Source organism: Tachysurus vachellii, chromosome 11, assembly GCF_030014155.1.
Source record: "Tachysurus vachellii isolate PV-2020 chromosome 11, HZAU_Pvac_v1, whole genome shotgun sequence".
In the NCBI taxonomy this organism is placed as follows: Eukaryota; Metazoa; Chordata; class Actinopteri; order Siluriformes; family Bagridae; genus Tachysurus; species Tachysurus vachellii.
The window spans coordinates 23670724-23697568 of NC_083470.1; the positions used below are offsets into that span (position 1 = coordinate 23670724).

Here is a 26845-nt window from a genome sequence, read left to right on the forward strand (position 1 = left end):
AGTACATTTTAACTCTAAGCGCATAATTGCAACAGTGAGAGCTGTGATTGCATCACATGAATCTAATGAATTGCTGCTCATTCTACCACGCCTTTCTACACCTCATTAGCCAAACGACTCTTTTAGTTAAGAAGCATATATTCCTAATGGCTCCAGGCCTCTGAGTGCAGCACAAACTGCCGTCACCCTTCCACCTCTGACAGGCCCCTATTGAGCAAACCCAGCCATCATCCCACAAAGCAGCCCTTATTATTAATCCCAGCTAAATGATATCAAGCCTCTGAGTGACCTACTGAATTCCTCTTCACTATGACTGCTGTAAATTTGGCAAAGTGCCACCTACACCCTTATTAGCTTTACCGAACAGCTTCGTAGAGGAAGAAGGGAGCAGAAAGTCCTGCTTTATTCAGCTTTAAGTGCTAAAGGACAATAAACAATAAATCCAAATAAACTGGACCGTCGAGAGATGTGCTGTGGGGAGAGAATAAATGAGAGGTTGTGGTTTTACTTCTGTGCTTCCTGTGTTCATTTCTATAATTATGTTTTACACACAATGATGCATATTGGTGAAGTCATTGTCTGGCTCAAATTTCCAGCACAATCAAAAAACACTTTTGCATTTTATCTCAATGACTGATTGACTGGTTTATTTAATGCACAGATGTCACTTGGGGTCATCTGTACACTAGGTGGTGCTTTACTCCTCAAACGTGAACCACTAACATGAAAGAGAAAAAGACTAGCCAGGACTTTCACTACAGCGGTATTTGTTCTCCACTTGTATCCAAACCAAATTCACCTCCTTACCTATGGATTGGCTGGTAGGTTTTATGCTGATTGGACAATTTTCTTTTTGATTAAGAAACATGCATTATGGGAAATAAGGAATTATGGACACAAAATTCTAACTATTGATAATGCTTTTTAAAGTCCACTGCTTTCTGACATTGATGACTACTTAAAAATTACTTATCTGTATTGGTTTCATTCATTGAGCATGGTATGGTGTACCAAAATTCCTTAAATGTCAAAACAGAGAGGGTTTGAGTGCTTACCCCTGATCCGCAGTAGCGGCCGAGCCTTGTGGCCTTGGTTTCGGCGCCGTCAAACAACTCCATGTAGTCGTAACCACAGTCGGCTTCTTCTTCGATCTCAAACGTCTGGAAGATGAGCTCAACACCATAACCCTTCTCAGCTGAGATCACCCACTGGCAATCTGATGCGCCCGGGTAGTTGTTGTCTCCAAACTGGGCGTGTGAGTAGAGGTCTTTGGTTTTCACCTCAGCTTTCAACTGCCCTCCGCACTCTGAAGACATAATCAGCATTTAAACACTAGAGCTTTAAAAACATCAACGCAGCCATGAATATTGGGTCCCACTTGTGCTGAAAAATTGGCTCATGGACTCAAAAGAAATCTGAAGCTGTGCTACGGGATCCGTCCTACAATAATTTTTTTCGTTTATTTTCGTCTTTTCCTGTTAAGGGTCGCCACAGCGAATCGTCTGCTTCTGCCAAACTCTCGCACCAATTAACTTTATGTCCTCTTTTAACACATCCATATATCTCCTCTTTGGCCTTCCTCTTGACCTCCTACTGTACCTGGCAGGACCATCTTCAACATCCTTCTACCAATGTAACCACTCTCACTATAACCAATCCTCTATAGCCTCTCTGACCTTCTCCCCTAAACAGCCAACCTTAGCCGTCCCACTGATGTGCTCGTTCCTAATCCTTTCATCCTCGTCACTCCTAAAGAGAACCTCAACGTCCTCATTTTTGCTACCACCATCTCTGCCTCATGTTTTTTCCTCACTGCTACAGTCTCTAACCCATATCTGTCCTACAATAATTAGTCTGCCTATATTATTACATAAACGGGCCACCAAGGATCCAATTAGTTTGTCCAGCACAGATACTAGATCTTATTGAGATCTGAGGAATTTAGAGGCCAAGCCAACACCCTGAACTATTTTCATGTTTCTCAAACCATTTCTTATCAATTTTCACAATTCTAAAAAAAAGGCACCTACAATGCATTATATAGGTATTATATAGTGCATCCTGGTGCCAACTCCTCCACAGGTAAGCACCCAGCCGGCACCAGGATGCACTATAGGCAGAAGACAAGACAGTGGTGACAGTGTAATGCTCTGGGCAATGGAATGCTTGGGAAACCTTGGGTCTTGGATTTGATGTGGATGTCGCTTGGACACGTTCCTTAACCATTGTTGCAGACCAAGTAAACCAGTTAATGGCAACAGGATTCCATTCTCCAATAGCTTTCAGCAGTATAATCCACCCTGACACACTGCAAAATCTGTTCAGGAATGGTCTGAGAAACAAGAGTTCAAGGTGTTGAATTGGCCTTCAAATTCCCCAGATCTCAATCCGATTGATCATCTGTGGGATGTTCTGGACAGACAAATCCGATCTATCGAGGACCCACTCAACAACTTTCAGGACTCAAAGAATCCGATGCTAACATCTTGGTACCAGGTACCACAGCACATCTTCAGGTTTCCTCAGAGCTTTTTTAACCAGAATTCTTAATTTTTGATTGGTAAGAAGGTAGATGTCTTCTGGCAGACCTGTGCAAACAAACTGCAGCTTTATATTGTGTCTCAAGTTGTGGAGTCCAAGCCATGAAGGGTCAGAGCTGTTTTAGGGGACATGAACGATATTATGCCCCTAGGGTTAGAGTTTGAGTGCTGGTTCGGAGCCAGAGCCTAATTTAGAACCAGTTCTTTCTTTTTCGACAGCCAAAGCACCGGCTCTAAACCAGGAAAAGTGGTTCTTAAGCAGCACCAAAACGTTGCTGGTCTAGACTTAAGAACCGCTTGTGTCCGGGGCTGTGGGCGGGGCTACTGTTAGCGCATTTGATAATGTACCTTAAGTATACTAATGTTTAATACACTTTTACTTTACCGCAATATGATACATTATCAGCACACATAATAGTAAGTAGCTACATGCTAAGGCTAACTTTTTTCTGTGCTAATGATAAAACAATGTTATGTACTTTCTCGATTACAACCTCCGTTTATACAGATTACATGGAGTTGGATTCACCGCGTTTGGGTGTTAATGTAAGTTCACAAAGCCATGAGCATTAACAGTAAAGCAACATCCGCCATTGTTGATGTGTTTGTATTTGCCCGCTGCTGCGCTAACGTTGCTGTGTAAAGTGACACATATACGGTGACGTCAGACTCGGCTCTGTGATGCTCTCTAGCCGGTGGAAAGGCAAACCGGTTCTTAGAAGGTTCGCCAGTGGAACCAACTTTGAACCAGCACCAGTGCTAACTCTGAACCAGCACCCGGTTCTTTTTGGTGGAAAAGGGGCAATAGACACACCAATCAAAAATTTAGAATTCTGGTACAAATGAGCTGAATGAACAATGTGTCAAAAACTAAAACTGTATCTACAGAGCTTTTATGCAAATGTACTTAGCTTCATTATACTTATTAAAAGCTGTGAGAAACCTTCAAGCAAAAGTACAATTAAGGATATTTTCACATCTTAGACTTCAATTACACTAATAATTAATGTCAAATGAAACAGCCTAAAAAAGAACTGATTTCCCCCCAAACCCCCTAATTTGCACTTTAATGTGATTCATTCTAAGTGGTGGCTCTGAACGCTGTGAATAGCACTCCACACACCTGCAGTATGCGAGGCCTCGAATCCTTTCTTCTGTACGGAGTTGTCAGAGAAGAAACGGATGAACATTTTGTTCCCGCTCGATGTGACTGGAGGAGGCTTCTTGGAGCCGCAGTACCGTCCCAGGCTGGGCGCCTTTCCATCGCGTCCGTCATAGATCTCGATGTGGTCGTACGCACACTCTAAATGAGGCTCCATGTCGAGTTCATTGAAAGCCTGCACAAAGCATAATGGTGTTCCATTGAGTTATAGAAAGATTTAAGAGAGATGGTATGGAACAAAATAAGCAGCACTGACTTCTTATAGTTTAGCTGATCAATGACTAAGAAATGATGATTTGGTCAAATTCTTGGTCAAAATCTCTCTCACGCAATAAAAATGTAAATATTTATATTCAAATTTTATATATGTATATATATACATATATATATATATACACATATATATGTATGTATATATATATATATACATATATATATATATATATATATATATATATATATATATATATATATATATATATATATATATACATACATATATATATATATAACTTTGCTAGAGAACATAGCTGCTAGATTTCATTAACTAATACACTAGCTTATCTTTGGAAATGCTAGTTGAACTATTGTAAATAGCAAGTTTTTGATTACAAAGTGCGTTTAATCATATATTAATCACATACAGAGGTGTTTAATCTGACTAAAAACATCCCACGAGAGAACTTGGGATGGTTTGGTAACCCTGTATGTATTAAGCGCTAACTTATTTTCATGTTCAGAGAGAATCCAAGGCTGCGTAATAACCCACATAGTACTGGTCGTACTGGTGATGGTCATTGCTATAACATTGTAGTGAGTGAAGCAAAAACTTCAAATAAAGAGAATAACGAGTTATTAAGCTCTGCTCAATAATTATCTTTAGAGAAAACAAATTTTTCCGTACGATTTTGATGCGATGTCCCGGTGTGGTTGATAGAGCCCATGTGCACGCTTTCTTACTGGGATATTTATCAGGCCAGTTGGGACTGGTGATGGTTCCACTCACACTGTTCACCGTGTGATCACAGCCGGCTGTAGCGCACACACACACGCACACACACACACACACAAGTCAACAAAGCATCCAACAACCAGGCCCTCTGCTCTGTTTCTTTCTTTATTTCTTTCTCTCTCTTTCTCTCTCTCTCTTTTGTTCCCTCTTCATCTCTGAAAAGCAGTGTTGTTTTTGGCAGCCTGAACCAACCATCTGTCTACCCTCCCATTCTCTACTCTTCACTCTCTGTCTTCCTCTTCTGTCTCTCCACAATAGGGAAAGGATCCTCTAAAAATATCCTCCTGGCATTTAGTGTCAGTGAGCTGAAATCGATGGGGAGGGTTTTAAATAACCCTGAGCATGCTTGCTCTTCACTTTCTAGAGTCAAGCGAAGGTTCTTGAGGTCTCTGATATCTGCTACAGTTTTATCTCAGCCTGAACAGACCTTCAGACAGAATTTCTTCCAAGCATGAAGCAAAATGTTGAGGGAGAAACGTTTAATGATTTTAATTAGCAGTAATTAGTTGCCTAGGTGCACCTTATTCGTGTTTTTTTTTATTCATAATTGCCAATTTGGCAAGCGTTTGCTTTGCGTAAGCAAATGTTTTCTTTCGGTGTGTAGCTTCGTTTGAATTCGTTACTGCAAGTTCGTCAATCTTATAACTATAGCTCAAGTAATTCATTCCAAAACCCACCGTCTGAGGCGCTACGTTCATCAGCAGAAATAAGAGCTCTGCTATCTTTTACGTGCAATACAAAGACTGTTTCTGTTTTAACCTAGTCTACTAGGGGTAAATATATATCGTCGCTGTCTGGCGGAAACCTCGTATGTCCAAATTTTGTCAATTTCATATTTTTTCACATATCGATGCTATTGGTCAGTCCCCATGTGGGTCTGTTATTTTTACAAGTTATTAACCAATCTAAAGTCTTGAAAATAGCTTGAGCGCAAATATCTTAACTCCATTGGACACTTCAACTGTCCACCTCTTCCTCACTCCGCGGGAGAGCTTCGTGGCATATTTCTCCTCAAGAAGAGTCGCAACGAATCAACACGTCTTCTGAGGTAAATGTCTTCACAACACTGGGCTCAAAGAAAAAAAAATCTTGACCCCCGCTAGTTCTGGTGCTCGTCTGAGGACAGGAATTTGGCGCAAGACAATCCACTGCGACGCGGACTAAACCCTGTGTACTGCAGATAAGGTACAGCATTGTTTTTAATTTCCTGAAAAATGACGGTTTTGGAGATACGAAGATCCCACCTGACAGCGACGATATAAAGAAGAGTTCCATAGAAACAAAAACAGTTAGTTTTTTTTTACACAGAAATGTTTCTATCTTCAACGTAAATGCTGATATCAAACCCATTGCTGCTCTTTGAGATGCCAGAAGTTCATAATCGACTAAATTTTGAAGGCATTATTCAACCACTAAAATTCTACAGAGGGAAAAACACACGTCTCACACTGAATGCCAACAGAGTCCTGACTCATTTTATATTAGACTTTCATCTGGCCATAAAATAATTCATTTGTTTACACTGATTGAAACTGTTGGTGGAACGGAACCCCGGTGTACTGGGAAAAAGCAAATTATTGAGTTGATTTGAACATCTTTTACTAGTGAAATGAGGTCAGAACTGAACAGAATGTCTATCAGTATCTGACTTTTTTGCCTCCAGCTTACATACGTGTTGTGCTACATGATCATTTACGCATTCATTTCTCGAACTCTTTATACGTTGATACGTTATGTTAGCTACAACCTTTTAGCCTAGTCATTTTTTCCAGGCTAATAATCATAATAACTTGAGCACACTGGCGCTTCCATTTACCCAATTAACCCTAATCCATATCTAATGTTTACGATTAATTGTATACTATACTAGTGCAGATATTTTCCCACCTTCTTTGCAGTCGTGTTTATTTTCATGCAGGACAAAGCCACTCCTGCACTGGCAGCTGTAGCTGCCGAAAGTGTTCACACACTCGTGCTGGCAGCCACCATTCTCCTTCGAGCACTCGTCCTTATCTGTGAAGGAACAGACAGTCTCGGTGATCTCACACACATATTCACACAACTCAATTTTTACTCATTTTTGTGGAGACACACTCATTGCAAATCAATACCTGAAAAGAACTGGGCCTTGAAGCCCTTCTTGGAGACTGTGTTGTCTGATTTGAACTCGATGCGCATGTTGTTGTACTGAGACGTGATGGTCTCCGGCTTCTCGGCTCCGCAGAACTTGCCGTGTAGCCTGGAGTCTGCAGAAAGTCCACTTCTGACCTCTACGAAGTCGTATTTGCACACCTACACGAGGGATGACGATCAAAAGAGTCAAATAAAGTGTTGAAATGTAGGAGGTATTTAAAGCTGAATTACACTCTTAAACATGTGGTGTGTGAGGATGACTATTTGGCCAACTATTTCCTTAAAGGAATAGTTCAGTTCTGTTCGTGCTAAGCTCTATCTATCACATCTATACTGTATGCGTGATTGCGTAAAGAAGGCATGTTGACGTTAATTTTAACATCGAACATCTCCCACCATATTTCGAACATCTCCCACCATCTTAAAAACATCTCCCACCATCTTCAAAACATCTCCCACCATCTTCAAAACATCTCCCACCATCTTCGAAAATCTCCCACATCTTCGAAAATCTCCAACCATCTCCCACATCTTCCAACAGCTCCCACAACACCCAAGAAATCCAGCTTTGGCAATCCTTCCATTCCTGCCTCATCCCCTTAATTTTTGTTTTCAGATTGTAGCGGATTTAATTTTAAACTTTTAAACATGTTTTAAAATTAAAACCCTTTGACTTCCATTATATTTTTCTACAGATGCTCTGAGATGAGGTGGACAAAAAAATTAAGAAATTTAGATTTTTAAAAACGCCAATCTTGTAAACTTTTAAAAGGAGCTGATCTCTGACATTCCTAAGAAGAACTTGTCACATGTACATTGCAGCAAGTGAAATTCTTTTCTTTGCATATCCCGGTTTGTTAAGAAGTTCAGGGTCAGTGCGGCGGACAGCCATGACATAGTGAGCATGGAGCAGAGAGTTCTCACTCAAAAGCCCAACAGTGGCAGCCGTGAAAGGGTGTGAACCTGCATCAGTAACCAACATTCTTAACTGATGAAGCTGACATTCATGCATTCCTCATGCATTTTCATCATCAAATCATAAAAATTCTCTTCACATCGCTTCCTCTGGGTCTCACTTTGCCCCCCGACCTCCACTGAATTCTGACATTGATGCACTCACAGAACCTGCCCTTGAGATTATGTGCCCAGTCCACCTACTCTGACGGAAATGAAGCAGACAAACCCACCCCATGGCGAGGCAAAAACCTAGCGCTCACATCGTTGCCCTCGGTCTCGAAGACGTCGAAGAGCAGCGTGATGCGGTATTGCGTGGGGGCCACCAGCTGCCAGACACAGTTCTTGTTTGGCGGGTACTCGCGAGGCCAGCCGGGACTGGTGATGGAGCCGTTCAGCTTGGTGATGAAGCCACCGCATGCAGCTAGAGGCACAAACAGAGAAAGACAAATGTGTCAACACCGACACGTCCACTGCAAACACATTCAGATGCTTCATTATCTCGCCAGTATACGCAACAAAACAGAAAACAGATGTCTGTAGATCTGAATCACTGACAACACATTAGGTGACAAAACACAACACAGGAGCAAAACATGAATTAGTTTTTGCAGTTTTAGGAATAATTCATATTATTAAATTAACCAATTCCACTCGCAAGCTGATTTTTTCCCCCCCAGAAAAATGAGTCCTGAAAGGTTCGATTTCTTTAGTTCAAGAACCTAACAAGAAATTAGTTCCTGTTATCATTTGTGCTGAAGTACATGAATAATGCTAGTAAGTAATATATGAATAATAGATTTTAGAGCTTTTCACGACTGAAATAGTTTCCTTCGTCCGTAGAAAACCCTCGGTAAACAGAACCCTGGGTTATCTTGTTTCACGCTTTTACACTGCTCAAACTTTACCTAGGGTTAATAATTTATTAATCCTAGAGCTCCTAATCTGAAGTTTCACACCGTTCATTTCTAAACGTTGTCTTATGTTATTTGCATATTTTGCAGCATCAACCACCGTGATTAAATAAATACAGCGCTACCGCTTTAAATGATCTCGCACTTTAAAAACGTTTAGGTCTGCTATTCTTTACGCAAGCAGATATCATTATCTTTCACAGCTTTCTAAACTTTTTTTACATTATTAAGTTTATAGAGCACTTGACCAGATGTTCGTTAATATCCAACATCTGAACGCACAATTCAGAACTTCCAAGCCGATTTTTGTTCAGCAATGTTTTTACGTCCTGGTTTTCACGTGATATGAGCCACGTGCCAAGTCACTGATCGTGTCTCTTGCTTAACATCTAGCCGGAAACTTTCTAACGGTGCATCCTTCAAATCGTACACGTTTGGCACCGCAATGTGGAGTAAACCCTGTAAAAGCAACACTAACTTATCAGAAGGATCGAATCAATATATTAATATTACATTAAGAGAATGACTAATTTAAGATGATTTAAGTTGCAGCTGATGCTACTGTCAGAGATGATGTTTGAACAGTAATCAACACCTAATCAACCGACCAATCAGAACTGAGAATTCAACAGTGCTGTGGTACAAGGAAAGATGAAGCCCTTGTTAGAGAGGAAGGGAGAAAAAAAAGCAAGAGAAATGAGATTTTATAACAGTACAGCTTGCAATAATGAGAAATTGCTACAGCACAGAATGTGTGTGAAACATGGCAAGTGCTTGAGAAGAAATTGTCCTCAGAGGTGGCAATAAAAACAGGAGCCAAGACAAAACAACGGCAATGAACACTGCTTCATATGAAAGCGATCATAAATAAGTGTTTATGTAGAAATCAGTGCTTTTTAACTAAATAGTGTTGCCGTTAAGAACAACCTTGTGTTAATCAAACGCTATAAAGCAACTGTCCCTCAGGCATTTGAAGGACTGGGCGCAAGGGAAAAAGTGCTAATTTGCTGCCTGCTTCAAATTAATCAGTAAATAGCACCCTGAAGGTCCATCATGGACCACGAACGGCATGAGAGGGGATGAGAGCCGTTTCCATGGTTACCACCATGCCACTATGAGATGCCATCAGACTGCAGCGTATATGCCTGGGAGGTTGGACCGCATCTACATTTAGCTTCAATCTGACCTCAGAGCTTCCTTCTGTCTGTCTTACAGAGGAATCTACTAACATGATTATTCTTTTATCTATGAAGTGAAGAGGTCGGCTTTGATTCCTCACCGTTAGATAGAGTAGGACAGCGAAACAAGACCATTACAGATAAAGAAAATAAATTGATTAAAAAAAAAAAGTATTGATGTTATCATTAAATTCCTTTAAACTAAAGATTCAAACCTGAACCTTTCTTTTATTTGAGGTGTATTTTTTGCTTACTGATGCCTGTATTTGTCCATAACACAAATCTCCATCCATTAAAAACTCCTAATCAAAGACAAACCTATTAAAATAATTTATAATGAGAATTGTAACTAATATTTGGAAAAGTGTCACATTATATGGGTTTTGAAATCTTGTGCAAACGACTAAAATATCTAAGGAAGTCGGTTTGTCATTCAATCTTCCAGGACAAATGTGCAGTAAACATGTTTTGGCCACTAGGGGCAGTGTGTGGTCAGGTTTCGAGATGAGAGACTGCAAAACTTGGAGAACTCGACCGGTTTGTGTGAACTATTTTTAAAAATTTAATGTTTAATAAATTTAAACAAAATTAAATTTAAATTTAATAAAGTTTAATTAGTTACGAAATATGGTGATGTCCAAACCTTCTTACAGGGCAAATGGAGCAAAAATATAGAGTTACAGAAAGAACTATTAAGACTGATTTGACTGCTGCATTAGATTTAAAATCGAATCACAAGTTCAATAGGTGTCTGAAGCACTTAGGTGAAATACTTATAACCCTCCATTACAGCAGCCGATCCCTGATCATATAAACACACGCCTTCCTGAGAACTTTGTTCTGAAATATGTTTTCTTTCTTTTTTTTTAGTAATATAAACATACAGTTTATAACAGCGTATCGTGGTCCACGATGGAAGTCCAGGGTGCTATTTACTGATTCATTTGACATACTCTTTATATTACAGCTGCTATAAAAAGAATTTCGCCCAAGGGATCAATAAAGTCTGTCTGTCTATCTATCTACTGTATACACAGACTTAACCTCTATAACACAAAGAGTTGAATGACACAACAATCAAGGGTAGATTTGTTTCCCTCGAAACTGAACCCTGAACCTGAAAAAATGGCAGGTTTAATGTGCAAAAGCTTTTCATCATTTTATCATCTGCTTCAATCTCTTCAATTTCAAGATTATTATAACTTTCCTTACCAGCCTCTCTTTCTCTTTTTACTGAAAACTGCAAACTTCTGAAAGTCCTGAAGACTTTTATGTTGTGGAAAACTTACTTACTCCTTCTATATACATCAATTAAATAAACATTTTGTTACAGAAATCTTTCATTTAGCTGTTTTTTTAGTCTACTAATAGTCTTGGATTACTAGCGTATCTAGCATGCAAGTCCATGCGTGCGCTGATACTTCAGTATCAATATAAATAATCAAAAATGCAGTGACAGAAAATGAATCAACACCCACTAGCCAATCAGATTTGAGAAATCGACACCGTTGTGCTTCAAATCAGCGTTACGGTATTGTGAATTGTGACATAATCAACTATGATTTGTTCCAAAATGGCAGCGAGATTTAGGAGAAAGATTTCTTTGCACCGTCAATGTGAATTTGCAAAATATTAAGGTTATGAAGGTTTGTTTGAATCTTTTTGGAATCACTCTGGGAAACAGAAAGCAAAGAAACGAGGCTATTCTTTGTCTTTTACAGTTCGACTGTGGACATATGGTACTATTCAGCCATATTGAAGCTAGTATTCATGGTGCACTCACCCTCGCAGCTTCGTTTGTCTGCGGCCAGCTCGAAGCCTGGATCACACGCACACTTATAACTGCCTAGTGTGTTTACACAGCGTTGCTCACAGCGACCGTTGTCTGGTCTCGAACATTCGTCCATTTCTGGAAAAAAAAAAAATTTAACACCGACATCATACATCATAATGAAATTCAGTTAGAAATTTGCAAAGTCAAGCATAATAAGAAAGAAACAACATCATTGGACAAGTTTGTACCAAGAAAAAATATCTAATTAAGTGTTTAATTCAAACTTCCACCTCAGAAATTTACCACTCATTACAACACAGAACTGTAAAAACAAATTAAAAAAAGTGTTATCTATGTAAATGAGGTTTCTTCCTGTTATCACATCCGTTCTAACAGCTAGCTAACAGCTAGCATTTCTGCAGTTAATAAACACAAAATCTGACCAATCAGAATCGAGGGTGATGCTCGTTATTTAAACCTTTCCTTTCTGGAAAAAAAAGAAAGAATATAAAAAAAAAGAAATGATTTTCACAGTAAACGTGCTGTATTTAATGTACTCGACTGAAGTTGGGAGCATGTAAGAGAATATGAAACGCAAACATAAGCACAGCAGTCACAACAGATGCGATTGTTATGTCTGGCATTAGGATGCGTTTTCAAATCCACACCTTTGAAGAAGTTGGCAGCGAATCCGGCTTTGTTGACTGAGCCATCGGACACAAACTTCATCCACAGCTGGTTGGAGCTGCTCTTGATGTCATCTGGCTTGTCGTAGCCACAGAAGCGGCCCAGCAGCGGGCTGTTTTCCGAGTTCCCATCACGGACTTCTAGATAGTCATAAGCACAGCTGTCATGCCTCTCAATCTAAAGAAAAGAAAGGAAAAATTTTTTTACTATCTTTTACTAAACGTAAAAGATGTAAGTCCGCCACTCTTCTTTATGTCACGTAATGCGAAATTTTATATAATGCTTTTGTTTGACTCGAGTCAAAGCCACAGAATATGAACAGCCTGTGCTCGTAAACTGAGGATCACGTGGAGCTTTGTCTTTATTTGCACCAGCTGGTTGGAAAGCAGGACCGAACCTAAAGCAAACCCCAAGACAGTCTGCTGGAACGGAGGAGTGGAATCAGTGGGACGAGGAATGAGGATTGGACAAAAGCAAATGAAAAGCTATGCTTAGTGTTAAGTAAATGTCTTTTACCACAGAAACTACAAACATTTTTTTACTTCTTAAAGCATGCATTGTATATATGATCTATTTACAGCTACAATAAATGCTTAGGGCACTGAAAATTGTAGAATTCTCTGTTATTACTTATTGCAGCTGTAAGCATTCATTCCCTCACCAGTCTCTGAAACTAGACTTTACCATGAAAGAGCACATACTGGGGCATCGACACTGGAGACTCCTTACATAAATGTTATAGATGTCCCCTTACAGAAAACTTAACTGTATCAGTAGCTGCATCCCAAGTGACTACGCACTATGTCCTCTAGTGTCTAGTGTATACATTTTAGAACGGTTGTATCAGTTCAAATGTTATTTTACAAGGCTGATATATAATCCGATGTCCAGTCAACTGCAAATAACGTTATCAATCGCTCAGAACGCAACGCTACTACAGCAAATTTTTTAAATGTTGAAAAATAACATCACAGAATTTGAGCTAATCTGAAAGACATTTGTAAGAGATCTCATCTACCAGTGTCGGCAACCAACGTTTCCTCATCAAGCATTGAACACGGTAGCACCGCCCCTATTCCACTACGTAAGCAAAGCACCGAGCGTTGAGTGCATGATGTGTAAAACATTCCATACTTTATTTATTTTCGCACTTCTTGTTCTTGCTAGGATAGTGCAGAAGTATGCAGTTTGATGCAGCTAATAATTATAGATATTTCTTCAGTTTGTCCACCATACAACTGCCTGTGAAACTGAATTACAGCCAAGACTATTGGCAGAACTGCTGTTAAAAAAAAATCTGACCAATCAGATTCAAGAATTCAACAGTTCTGAAAAATAATTAAAATATCATTAAATTTAAACCATTTCAAACATCATCAAACCGGTTTAATCTAGTCGCTGGAGAAATAAAATATATTAAAAAAAATGAACAAAAGTCTAGTTTAATTCCATGATGCTATAAAGCAACATCGGCATGCTTATAAAGTATTTATGACTATGTTACTCACTTCAAAGGACTGGAAGGTGAGGCCTACATGGTAGCCCTGAGCAACAGTGATCTTCCACACACAGACTTTATTGGGTCTGTAGTCGTCTGGGTAGTTAGGAGACTGGATCTGCCCATTATCCTTCTTCACTTCACCACCACAGATAGCTGAAAGGTAATACATTTATTCATGTACATTTACTGTCTAGGCAGACGCTTTTAATCCGAACCCGACACACTGGCGACGTACAGAATCTGATCTGAAGGGTTTGAGGGATTTGCTCAACAGCATTACACAGGTCCGTTGGAAGTGCTGGGAAATGAAGTCCCAAACTTCTTATTACTGAAAGCAAATTTCAACAGCCAGGCTGCCATTTTAATGCTAATTAACATCTCTTCAGAAAATGATCTGGTGGGAGAACAGATATGAAAAATATAGGCTCACAAGACAACCACCAATAACAATGCACTTACAGGTCCTAGCCTAGTGCTTAGCTGAAATTTAGATTAAATTTAATATCTGTAGAATAGGGGCCACGGTGGCTTAGTGGTTAGCACGTTCGCCTCACAACTCCATTGTTGGGGGTTCGATTCCCGCCTCCGCCTTGTGTGTGTGGAGTTTGCATGTTCTCCCCGTGCCTCGGGGGTTTCCTCCGGGTACTCCGGTTTCCTCCCCGGTCCAAAGACATGCATGGTAGGTTGACTGGCATCTCTGGAAAATTGTCCGTAGTGTGTGATTGCGTGAGTGAATGAGAGTGTGTGTGTGTGCCCTGCGATGGGTTGGCACCCCGTCCAGGGTGTATCCTGCCTTGATGCCCAATGACGCCTGAGATAGGTATAGGCTCAGGTAGTTCGGATAAGCAGTAGAAAATGAATGAATGAATGAATGAATCTGTAGAATATACTTTGAATTGACTTTGGTGATGGAGGTTTTTTGTCTTCTCTATAACTTTGGAGGCATCAAATCAAGAAAAGAAGGAACAAGCAATTATACATTCTACATATATACTTATACAAAAACAGCAATTATACATTATACATTTTTTTAGTTACATTGAAATCTTGGAATATTGGCAGTGACAATTTTTATTCAACATGTCATAAATCCTTTCAAAGTCACGCATTAACACGTCATTTTTCACTAATGGTGACCTGATTGGTCGGTTCGCTTGGAGTAGCCAGATGTTTACCTTCGTACACAGCTGAGAAGCCTTTGCCCACCCAGTTACTGCTGCTCCTGAACTCGATCCACAAACGACTGTCTGTTGAAATGATCGGCTCGGGAAGCTTGTCTCCGCAGAGTCGACCTGAACGCGGAGACAAATTTATTTTGAAAGTATAGAACTTTGAAATCGTATATAAAAACGTTGATGATTTTATGGTGTGAAATATGGACCTTTGAGTGGGGCTTTCCTCCAGTATCCATCTCTGATCTCCACGTGATCATACCAGCACAGATGACTCCGATATAGATCCATGGAGGTGAAATTGAGAATGATCTAGAAGGGAAAACATGTCTCTATTAGTTCCTGGCAAATTTATCATAACGGATACGATAGTGTGTTACGTAAACTGTAGTACGGCATAATGCCATCAGTAATGAGCCGTGTACATGTCCGTATATATAAATTTACACACTTAGGAGCTCTTGTAGGAAGGTTTTTTATTTTTTAGAACTAAATGTAATTACAGGAATGCTACCTATATCCAGTTTTATAAACAAAGACCAAAGTGCTCAGTGTGTAGTCGATCCACTTAGCCTGTTTATCTGTTTAAAACTTCACGGGTAGCTCCAAGACCTTTTGAGAACCTTCTGACTGATTTCCCAAATAAGTCTTCTGAAGAAACGCCGTTCTTCGTTTCTAAGCTCTCTATAGAAAGACTATCAAGAGCATTCTGAGCAGCAGCGTCAGTGCCTGGTTTAGGAATTGCGGACCCTGTACAGCCGAGAAGGTCACCGGAGTTTCTCTGTCATTCCATCACAGATATTGTGGATGATCTCACACACCCGTCACACACACTCACCACCTTCCTGTTGTCTGGAAAAGCAACCAGACTGTGTTACAGTTTCTTCTCATAATCCCTCAGACTCTGCAATTTATGTAGTATCGTGTTAGAGTACTCAGTTCTTGGTTCTGTGTTTTATGTGGCACCAAAGTCCGAGAGAAACATTGTTTAATTTCATTGTTTATGGCACCAGCTGGTTGAAATGACAATCAAAGCTTCTTAGCTTGACCTGATTACGCCTAGATGCGCCGGTCGGTCTGGGATTTTCACCTTTTCGCCTGGCGTGACTGAGATTCTCCAGATGCAGTGCATGTACGCCGAGTAGCCGTTGGGGAACCCAGGAGAGGAGAAGTTCCCACTGCTGTCCTGCAGACTGTCTCCACATCCTTAAAGAAACACACAGAAAAAAAGCCTGGGGTCAAAGGTGATTTATAATATGCCTTTGCAAAGACAGGGTCAGAGTGCTGCATGCTGAAGTATTTATATACTGAGACAGATGTAGGTCATACAATAAGATGAAAGGCTATCTTGATGCCTAAATGGACTCGTCCCCCATTCAGTCCTGAATGTTATGAAACACATGTGGTTTTAATAACAAAGTATGCTACAAGTCACATTCAACGTCTGATGTCATTAAATCTGGAATTTTAGCTTCATTCTGCAGCACTGTTGTTATTTATACTCGAATCTGTTTATTCAGAAACAGTAGCTCTGTCTGTAGCTTCAGTGGTAATTTAAATCATCTAACTCCTACTATTGCTACTGTGACATCTGATTAACCTGGAAATAAACAACATAAGACTAACAATAATAAACAGACTTACAGAGTTATTTTTATTGAACATTTATGAAAGGTGTCTCCAGTATCAGCGCTTTATAACAGCAAGTTTTCCTCCCTTACGAAAATAAAGAAGCTGTTCCTGTTTCTCAGTAGCCTGATAAGCTGCACTTTTTCTTCCTTATTAACTTTCAAGACTATTTATAGCCAACAATAACGATTAAAAAAACATGTCTTTCTTTAATAAATAAAAAAAATGTAATCATTGTTGTGGTCAAACTGGAAAAATAAAAGGTTTTATGAGGTTTTATTTCCCTATAACAGCACACCACTAAGTATTTTATTCTTTAGTTAATTAGCATCATTTTCTTAAATCCAGGGCCGGGATCAACACCATGGTGCAGATTTCTTGCCATTTCCACTTCTCACAACTCATCCGGTAATAAACGAGCTTGAATTAACACGCTGTAAATAAGAACCGGCCGAGTTAATGTACAGAAAACGTTCAGACGTACAAAAGTATGACCTGGTAGCATTAAGAGGTTTCACTCGAAGCGCAGCGCATCCTCTTTAAATATAGGAGCAAGAACGCTATAAATAAATCCTCTCTAAGGAAAAGCGCTGCACTGTACACGATGTGCTGGAGAACGAAAAACGGTTACACAGAGAACACAGAGACACTGCAGTTCATGTGAACTGAAATCAGGGGAAAAAAAACGTATAGAGAAAAATAAATCCTAATGGAAGCACAAACTGTAATGAGTTCAAAATCTTCTGACTGTAGTTTAAGAAATGCCCCAGGTTATTCCCCCACCCTTCACTAGGCAGCTCATAAGTACACTTTGTTACTCGGTTCACTCGTTACTTTCCTACAAACGCTGCTCTGCGGTCATATAAAGGCAAATCTGCTTCGAGCACATGCATCTAAGGGGTATCAGTGAGGCCCACGATGTTTAAAACTATTAACAAGCGGCCTGGTGAGCCACAGGGGAGTGACTGCCACGCCATGGAATGCTGTGCAAAACGCAGATCCACCACACAACCAGGGGAGGCTTTCTTCTCCTTTTTTCCATGGCCTGAGTTCCTGCGTCAGCCTGTCGCTTGCTACGCCACATCATCTGCTCTGACCGAGGCAGACCGCAGACGCAAAGTCACGTGACACGTGTCTCGTCAAAACGTCCTTAAATATACTGAGCATTCGGAGCACCAACTGCAACAGCAACAACTGACACTGAATTACGTCAGATAAAGGAATAGTTCATTTCCATTTTTATCAGATCAAAGAAATAATGACTTTAATTCTACCGGAACTGATCTTGTAGTGAACTGAAGCAGTGACTCCAAACCAGGCAGTTGACATGATTTCACACCAGACACGTTTGCTGTGGTCCAAAGCCGAGAAAACTTTTCTATTTCCCACCAGAAAAGCTGATCATAGATTTCCTTTTCTCACGGTTCCTCGTCATTGTTGACATTTTTCCTACAAATATGTGGTGAATTCAGCCTCAGAAGCAGTAACAGACAGACCTTCATCATTTTTCCCGCCACAGAAAGGTTCAGTACGAGGTCAGAAATTTTTAACTTCAACGTCAGACCGATTGTTACTCTGGTGACAATAACATTACAAAAACAACTAAATTCTAGTGAGTCATACAGCTGTTCGAACTGCTTTAATAGAAAATTGGAGAATTTCGAAATTCGAGAGATTAAAAAATGCAACACTGTAGTACTAATCACGATAGTGCACAAGCTTTTACTTCATTTCTAACAATTATTTAATGTAGACTTGAGCAGCCATATAAAATTAAATGATTAATCAGACAAAATCTTTAATTTAAAAAAAAAAAAAGGGGGTTTAAAACATCTGTATATCACCTGATGACCTGTGACTCTCTTTTTCTGACGAATCAGCTACTCTGTATAACAGATGATAATGTTATTAGATTTATAGGTTCACTTCTTTACCCTATAAAGCAGTCATACTTGATTTCCTTCTTTATCTAACAAAAAAAAAAAAAAAAAAAAAAAAAAAGAGGGAAGGCAAACTTCCTGTGCTCACTCAGTGTTTACTTGTCTTGCCCCAAGCCTGGTAGCCAAGGCGACCGTTGCCAAGATGCCACACCACATCAATCGCAGACACTCGACTATTTCCAGACAAAGCAAAGTGCATCTGGGAAACCTTGTCGCGGGTTGCTCTTTTTCTTTTTTTTTTTTTTTTTTTTTTTTTTTTTGAGGTTGCATTTCACATTGTTCTGTGCATAAACATTTCTGGAAAGACAATAACATTTCAGAAGTCCTTTTCTTTTCTTTGTTTTTTTTTTTAGGGTGGCACAAAAGCTAGCACAAAATTGATTGACTGAACAATCAAATTGAAAAAAAATAAATAAATAAATTTAGCATGATGCGATAACACAAACAGAACCAGAGTTCTTACTTGGACACTTGTAAAGTTTGCGTGCCTGAGCGATGTCTCCTTTGCTCAGCCTGGTTCTCTGGCCGATTGGGGGACGGACGCCGTTTATGTCATATCGTGGTAGGATGGTGTCCAAGAAAATCCCCCTGTGATTAAAAAAAAAGGAAAGAAATGAAAAAGTCAGGAAAATGAGACAGACTGAGTCATAAAAAACCCCAGATATGACACCTACACTGTAACAAGATGTACTCTCTTAGCTATACTCCTACATCCTCCCTTTTTTTCCTCCCACGTTCGCTCGGTGTTCTGCTTTTTCTCTAATAGTGAAAAAACCCAACACTAATACTGGACACGAAAGCCAATCACAGGTTTCAGAAATATTTTTTTATGAAAATAACACAAAAACATTTTTTTAGTGCAAAATCCAAAACACAAAGTATAGTATTTATGTTCTTGCAGAAGGATGGGGATTATGTAATGACTCCTATAGTGTTTGGAATTGTGATTTAACGCTACAGTGCATCATGTATGCAGCATTGGGCTACGCATTCACTCGTCAAAAGCTCACGGTTTGCTGACTTGGACCAAAGCCAAGCCCTGGTTATCTACAGATACAGCCTCAAAGGTTCACTGGCTGAAGAGTGTCTGTTTCATCTGGACTGAACAGCACTGAAGGTGTGAGATAAATGGTGTGGATTGGAAGTGCGACAGAGAGTATCAAGAGTGTGAGGGTTTCTGTGGGAAAAGTTAGAAAGAAAAAGGAGGTTATTTTGATATGGTGAATGGGCAGACATCACAGAGTGAGTGCGTGTGAGTGTGTGTGTGTGTGTGTGTGTGTGTGTAAAACCCTACGACATGCATCTTCTCTAATATGTCCTTTCTTTTATGTTTCTTTTTTCCCCCCTGAGATCTACTGAAAAAAAGCTACTGAATGTTTAGATCCATGATTCCTCTTGGTCGTTTTGTTTATCCCCTGAAAATTGAAATCATACCATTTCCTGCTCATGTCCTGCTTACATCCTGCTTATAACAATGATTCCTCTTGTTCCACCACTTCTACAATCACTAGAGTCAATTTTTGTTTCACACTATTTTTCAATTTGCTACATAAATAATTCAGTGCCTTAAACTTTAAGCATTCTAGATTTTTACCACAGCTTTTCCTGCATTAACTTAAGCCATAGATTCTCTTCATTCAGCTTGCTAACTTAAAAAATGTATTATGAACTAGACATTTTGAGTTGTTATGATTCTGTTTGACCAAGAATCTGCTGCTACACACTTGCTATATATTTAATTATTTAGCTAGCTTGATAACAGCATGGCTGTGTAATTGTCATTGTACTTTTGGACAACCGATAACTAGATTAAGTGTATTTTGCTAATTAATGTCTTTAAAAAATTGAGAAAAAGCTTAGCTACGGCAGTATGAATGTCATGTCACAGCATTTCGGAGTTAACAATAATGATTAACATTAAAACTGAATATGTTCATTTTGTTGGTGTAAAGATTTTCAGCAATCATGTGTTGTTGAGAGATAATCATTAAACATCCTGCTAAAGAGCACATAAAACGAACGGTCTGGCTATGAATCCTCCTGAAAATTATGTACTTACATTTATTAATGTAAAATTAAAAATTTATAATAAAAATCTGTAAAAATCTATGTGATCAGTATAACTACATCTGGAATCATGATGTATGTGAGGATGATGTATTCAAGATGAATGTGAGGAACTACTTCCCAAGTAGTACCACAGTCCATTTTGTCCTCTTGGGCTATGACTAACTTCCTGAAAGGTCAATCATGACATCATGAGAATGAGCATGTGTGTCTTCAAGATACCAGACAAGTTTTCCCACTGATAAACATAAAAACATTAGTATTAGTTAGTTAAAGTCATACATCAGGGGCAGAAAAGCACACAAATAGGCACAAAAGAACGATCACATGAAGGCCTGGCACTGGGAACAAATGTGTACAGTACACATGGATGATTCTGTATCAAAAAAAAAAAAACTGTCCCTTTTCTCACCCTCTAATTCTCACTTTGACACTTTCAGCTAATTTATCGTCCTGCTTTTCTCTCGGTCCTCGCTGACGAAGGCTGCCTCATTTGTTCGTTCCCATGGGAACCGTCCTATCAACAGCAGGCATGCTCAAACAAGCAGGCAGCGCTAACCATTAGGTTTATGCTAGTCTGGCCTGTCAGACACAGCAGAGGTAACAGCTAACAACAGTTTTTTACTATCACAGAAACTACACCATTTGTAGAATTCTATCCTAGCAGGCTCACCAGAATGAAGGAATCAGCATGTTCTTTTGAAGAAATTAGCATAGTTTGCCCCCAACCTATTACCCCAAGCTTTACTCAAAGCCAGGCGCTGGCTGTGTAGGTGAACCCTAGCGTGCTAACTGGTGTCAGCTCACACAAAGGATGAGTTGGTAGATCTTTATTTGCTTTGGCCTCACTCCATATGTACCCAGACTCAGAAATAAAAGTATCATCTCTAAGGGGGCAAGAATCTGCAGAGAAGATTAGAAAACATGCCCCAGTCAAACACCCAAAAAAAGCTAATCCAAACCCAAAAAGAAAAAACAAAACAGTTATACCATGCCTTGAAAACCTCCTAGTGCAGTCACAGACACATGAACCAGCTTCCCACAGAGATGTACAGTACGAGTACAAGGAGTCAATAAGTGGAAGAAATGAAGGTGGTCAAAGATGCCTTCTGTAGCCCTGAGAAAGTTTTACAATGTCAGCCTTGTTAGAATACAAAAGGTTGGAAAGTTTAGTTGTATAATCCTGACCTTATGCAGAACAGATTGGAAAAAAAAAATAATAAACAGCATAAAATATCCATCAAATTCTCCCTTTGTCATTTTTCCCCCTCATATTCATGAGACAAAGGAAGATAAGTAACCAGGCCAGCTTTTATAAACACTCACCTCTGGGATTGTTTTTACCTCATTTAATTAGCATGTTGCTAAAATTAGCTCAGGTTTTCCCAAACTCCCAAAACATGACTTGATGATAACCAGAGTGAAGCTTCAGCAGTGTTGCTCTCTGAATTGTTTAATTTACTGTACAAAATGTCCTCAGGTGTTCCTTAGAATGGGTAGAAGTTTGTGAAGCTGTAATTACAGACTATTTATTGCAGTAACTTTCCACCCAGGCTCAAATTCTTTATTCAATTCATCGCATTTAACTATAGACCCTGTCACAAAGCAGCATTACAAAAATCCGGATGTAAGTTTAGATACTTGTCGATCAAGCCAGAGGCAATTTTGGCAATAAAAAACTGTTTGTAATGACACCAGATGACTTCCTCTGTGACACCAGACAGCAGGATTACAAATCATAATGGTATACGGGTGTAGAAGCGTAAAAAAGTCTACTGTTAATAAAAGACAGAGGTTTACGACTACAGCAGTAGGTTTCATGAACAATTCTATGGCATCCAGGTGAGATTGTCCACTAAAACAATTGAAGTTATGGGCATAGACTGTTTCAAGGTACTGAAAAACCTTTGGGTATACAAATAAGACCTTCCACATCAGCAGATGGTCCGTCTCTGTTCCATGTAACATTATCAATTGGTCTAATTACATATTTGTGCAAACATCCTCAATCATGTAGCCTTGATAAGTTACTCATCTGATGCCAATTTCTTTGCACACCTGCCCAAATCCATGGAGAAAATAAAGAAAGGGAGTAAAACAAGGGCTAAATATAAAGAACAAAAAGAAGAGAAGCCATCTGGTTCTCATACAAAGGCACTGTAGAAATTAAACTAAGCCTCCTCCCCATCATCCCCCTGTTCCCGGCACTGTTTTTGTGGGTCTGGTTTCATTCAAAACCTTACCTTAGGATTTTATTTTCATGCTATGCCTTGCTCTGACTTTTCTGAAATCCTGAAAACTATCATTCATCCCTTAAAAACTCCCTGATCCCTTGCTTTGAAGAGTTTCCCAAGCCAAACTCTTGCAAACAGATGACCAAATAGCAACAAACTTCAAGGTATTTCAGGGTCTGGATGTAAGACTGTATTTGTCTTTCCATGTGTCATGATGAACTTGACTGCAGATACAAGGGAATCTGATCAAGTCAGCTGTTAGCGGACATGCTAGTATTAGCACGGCTAACGCTGGTTCTCCAGAAAGAAGTCCAGAAATAGCAGCTGCATGATATATATGCCTTGACCCAATAAACAATTGAAAAGAAAACCGTCTTTGTGTGCAAGGACAAGAAAAGAGGTTGAAGAATCACTCAGATAAAACAAAGTCGCTTCCCCTTCCTTTAGTCAGTACCCTTTATAGCATGTTTATGTGAAAACAGATCTGCTTAAATAATGAGAGCTAAAGGGATCCGAACAGGACTGGTATTGGAGGCAAAAAAATACCTCTGGACACAACCAAGCCAGTTAACTACCTCGATCAGTGCCAGCTTTCAAGAAAATTTAAAAAAATCACAAGTGTGTATGATACAAAACATTATTCTCGAGTGCCTTATGCATAATAAAGTGCTTCTCTTAAAGCTATTCATCATAGCACACAGTCCAGGTACAGAAAAATCTGGCAGCTTCTCTAAGAGGCATTACTTCATCATCTCAAAGAGAATGTCACAGCAACAGTCCTCTTCACCACATGATAATGATTTCTTTCTTCTGAAACAGAATTTACATAAACTGGGGATCATAAAACAAAGCAATAAGGAAACCGGGATAAGAAAATGCTAAACTAAACTGCTACACTAAACTTGGCATGATGAAAAATGACAATTTTCGGACACCTGATCATCCCACTCATGTATTGTTATATAAAAGCTCCACTCCTCTGGAAAAGCTTTCCAATAGATTTTGGATCATGGCTCTGGTGATACGTGCAAGGAGGTCTGGTGTGCAGTCAGTGTTCCAGTTCATCCCAGAGATGTTCAGTTAAGGCTTTTCAAAGTCCACTCAAACTTCCACTCCATCAGAGGCATGGTCACGTATGCAGGAACACGTTTGGGCCTCTTAGTTCCAGTGAAGGGAAATTATAATGCATTATACCATGATGAATGGATGGTAAATCAGAGTCAGTTATATCCATGGCAACAGGATCAGTGCACAATAATAAACTGAATTGCATTGAATGTCTATAATTTCCTAGGATTGCAAACACAAGTTCTCTAAACAAGGTAGTAATAAGACAACACAGAATATCTAGACATATTTGGCCAAATATGGCTTTGAAATCCTAAGGGAATTGTTGGGGAACCTCCAGGAACATTTTGAAACTTTTGGAAATCTTTGAGAGCATTTGTGATGTAATTGGAAATCTCTGCAAATTAGTAGAAAGCCTTTGGAAACTATCAAGAACCTTAAAATAAAATAAAAAAAAGTTTTTTTTTTTAAGGGAAATCTTAAAAAATCTTGAGGAAACATTTGGGTCGACCTCAGGAAAACCTCTGGAATCCTAAACAAAAAAAAACACTGGGAAGCTGGTGGGAAACTGTTGGGAGAATCTTTGGATTAACAGATGGATGCAACAAGAATGCCTTAGAAAAAAAACATTTGGGGAAAACTTTAGAACCTTCAAGAAAAAGGAAATCACTGACTGCTAAAAAAACTGCTAGGAGACTAAAATCTTTAAATGAACCTAAGGATGCAACAAAATGCCCATAAGATTTGGAAACCCCAATGCTTCCCGGAGTCCAGGACAACAGAATATGACCCTCAGTCAATTAAAGTGTGGCCATTTGTGTGGCTCTGTATTTAAACAGTGCAGTTCTTTCTTCATGAATTGTCAGCTGATCCATGATGTAGGAGCCAAAGCTTGAAAAGAGGTAGTGGCTTCAAATGGCTCGGAAAACACATGCCCTTCCCGGTCGGTATCAGCTCTACATAAGCGATTCACCGCAAAGCAGAGGAAAGCAAGAGATGTTCAAATGGTTAATGGATTGATTGGAATCCTGGGAATCAAGAGATGCTCTTAGTATATAATAAAGATTAACTTTAGATCACTAGCTTTCCACTGAGAACGTGTTCACAGGAGAAGCAGGGTAAGAGATCGAATGATGTCACAATGTCGTTTTTTTTGTAGTGGACTGTTACGTTGAAATAGAAGTAAAGTAAAAGCCTACACTGCAATCTATTCCATTCTTTTTTTTTCTTTTTTCGTTACATAACATCCTGAAATCCTAGACCTAAAATGCATGGTACACAACCAATTCTATAATCCTTTTGTATTATAGTTAGTGAGGCACACGTGCCAGCAGCTTAACATTCACGCAAAGACAAAACCAAACCACAAAGCAGTCATTAATGAGGAACAATTATTCACACGTGCTTCACTTTCTCTTAGAAACTGAGGTTGTAAACAGCTCAAAAATGCACGTCAGTAGTTTTGTATTTCAAAAGGATCCTAATAAAACAGCAAACGATCGTCGGCCCTCGCAAGAAGAAAAGAAAGAAAGGCCTATGAAGCCATAACCTCTAAATATCACCAGAGAAAAAGGAATCAAAAGCTCAGTCTTTAGATAAACAAATGAACTTGGCATTTCTACACATGACCACCTATCTCTCCTGCATGGCCATGCCACCATTCAAGACGCCACATAAAACAGCCCAGAGGCTACCAACCTTCAAAGGCCGCCTTCAAAGGCTAAGTTCAGAGACAAAGCCATTCAAGCTGTGAACTTGCTTCTTTTAGGCCTGGTTTTATTCGAGAGAGCGAGAGAAAAGAGAGAAAGCACTATAAAGCCAGACGGACCACGGCAGCAGCTGCGAGTGTCAATGAGGGCGACTGGGGATGATTAAAACCTAACTGGGTTTACTGGCTGCTTGCCATCAGAGGCTCCAGCAAGTAACGAAGGAGAAGCAAAAGAAGAGTAAACAAAAGAAAGTAGCAAAGAGAAAAAGCATGCAATAAGAAGTTCCAAAACCCAAACCAGAGCGCAAGAGTTTCTCAAAGACTGAGAATCTCACCATGTCTCACTCTGAGATGTTTATATAAATACCGAAACCCCTCCTGCTTAGCCTGCTCTTCAGTGTGGCCTGGCACGTGAAGAGGACAAAAGCTGCATTGTGGAAGCTCAGCTTGAAAATGTAAGAAGAGAAAGATGCACGGATACAATATCAGTCCTGTGGATCACTAACACTGCATCTATAAAAGGTCACCCTGTGGAAACTTGCACAAAGCTTCAGAGTGTGTGTGTGTGTGTGTGTGTGTGTGTGTGTGTGTGTGTGTGTGTGTGTGTGTGTGTGTGTGAGTGATGGTACAGTGGTACCCCGCTTATCGACCTTAATCCGTTCCTTAAAACCGGTCGAAATGCAAAAAGGTTGACGAGCGAATGTAATTATCCCATAAGAAATAATGGATACCCAAGTAATCCGTTCCCGACCTCCACTGATACCCAATAATTAACAATTTTTGCCCCGTTTTTAGCAGTATTAATACTAAATAATACATAAAATACTACAGGTACATAAATAATATTGTACACTTTAAACAAAGTATTGTATATACAATATACACGCACTAAATTGTTATACTGACCGCTAAATAACACTAATATTGTTCACAAACCGAAGTTTAATTTACGATAGATGCTCTCTCCACAAAGGCTGAGGCGAGACTGGGAAGATCCTTCCCCTCACGCCACGTGGGTCGAGGTCGATAAGCGGGGATTTGGTCGTTCAGCGGGCGCAAATTCCGGTCGAAAAACTGTTCGATAAGTGAAAAGGTCGATGTCCGAGCTGGTCGATAAGTGGGGGAACTGTATTTATTTTATTCTGTTTTCTGTGTGTTTATGTATATAAATG

At 39.5% G+C, this 26845-nt stretch overlaps 1 protein-coding gene across 1 annotated transcript in view; it reads right to left on the reverse strand.

Annotated features, from left to right (window-relative positions):
- bmp1a (bone morphogenetic protein 1a) overlaps positions 1–26845 on the reverse strand; it is a 61109-nt gene that overhangs the window by 5278 nt on the left and 28986 nt on the right. The window contains exons 7-19 of the mRNA XM_060881478.1: positions 19060–19184; positions 16118–16233; positions 15237–15339; positions 15031–15147; positions 13863–14008; positions 12336–12531; positions 11677–11802; positions 8065–8225; positions 6826–7006; positions 6602–6727; positions 4607–4734; positions 3664–3877; positions 1056–1306 (exon numbers count right to left, since the gene is read on the reverse strand). Of these exons, the coding sequence (XP_060737461.1) occupies positions 1056–1306; positions 3664–3877; positions 4607–4734; positions 6602–6727; positions 6826–7006; positions 8065–8225; positions 11677–11802; positions 12336–12531; positions 13863–14008; positions 15031–15147; positions 15237–15339; positions 16118–16233; positions 19060–19184 (1990 nt within the window). The remainder of the gene's footprint in view (positions 1–1055; positions 1307–3663; positions 3878–4606; positions 4735–6601; positions 6728–6825; positions 7007–8064; positions 8226–11676; positions 11803–12335; positions 12532–13862; positions 14009–15030; positions 15148–15236; positions 15340–16117; positions 16234–19059; positions 19185–26845) is intronic.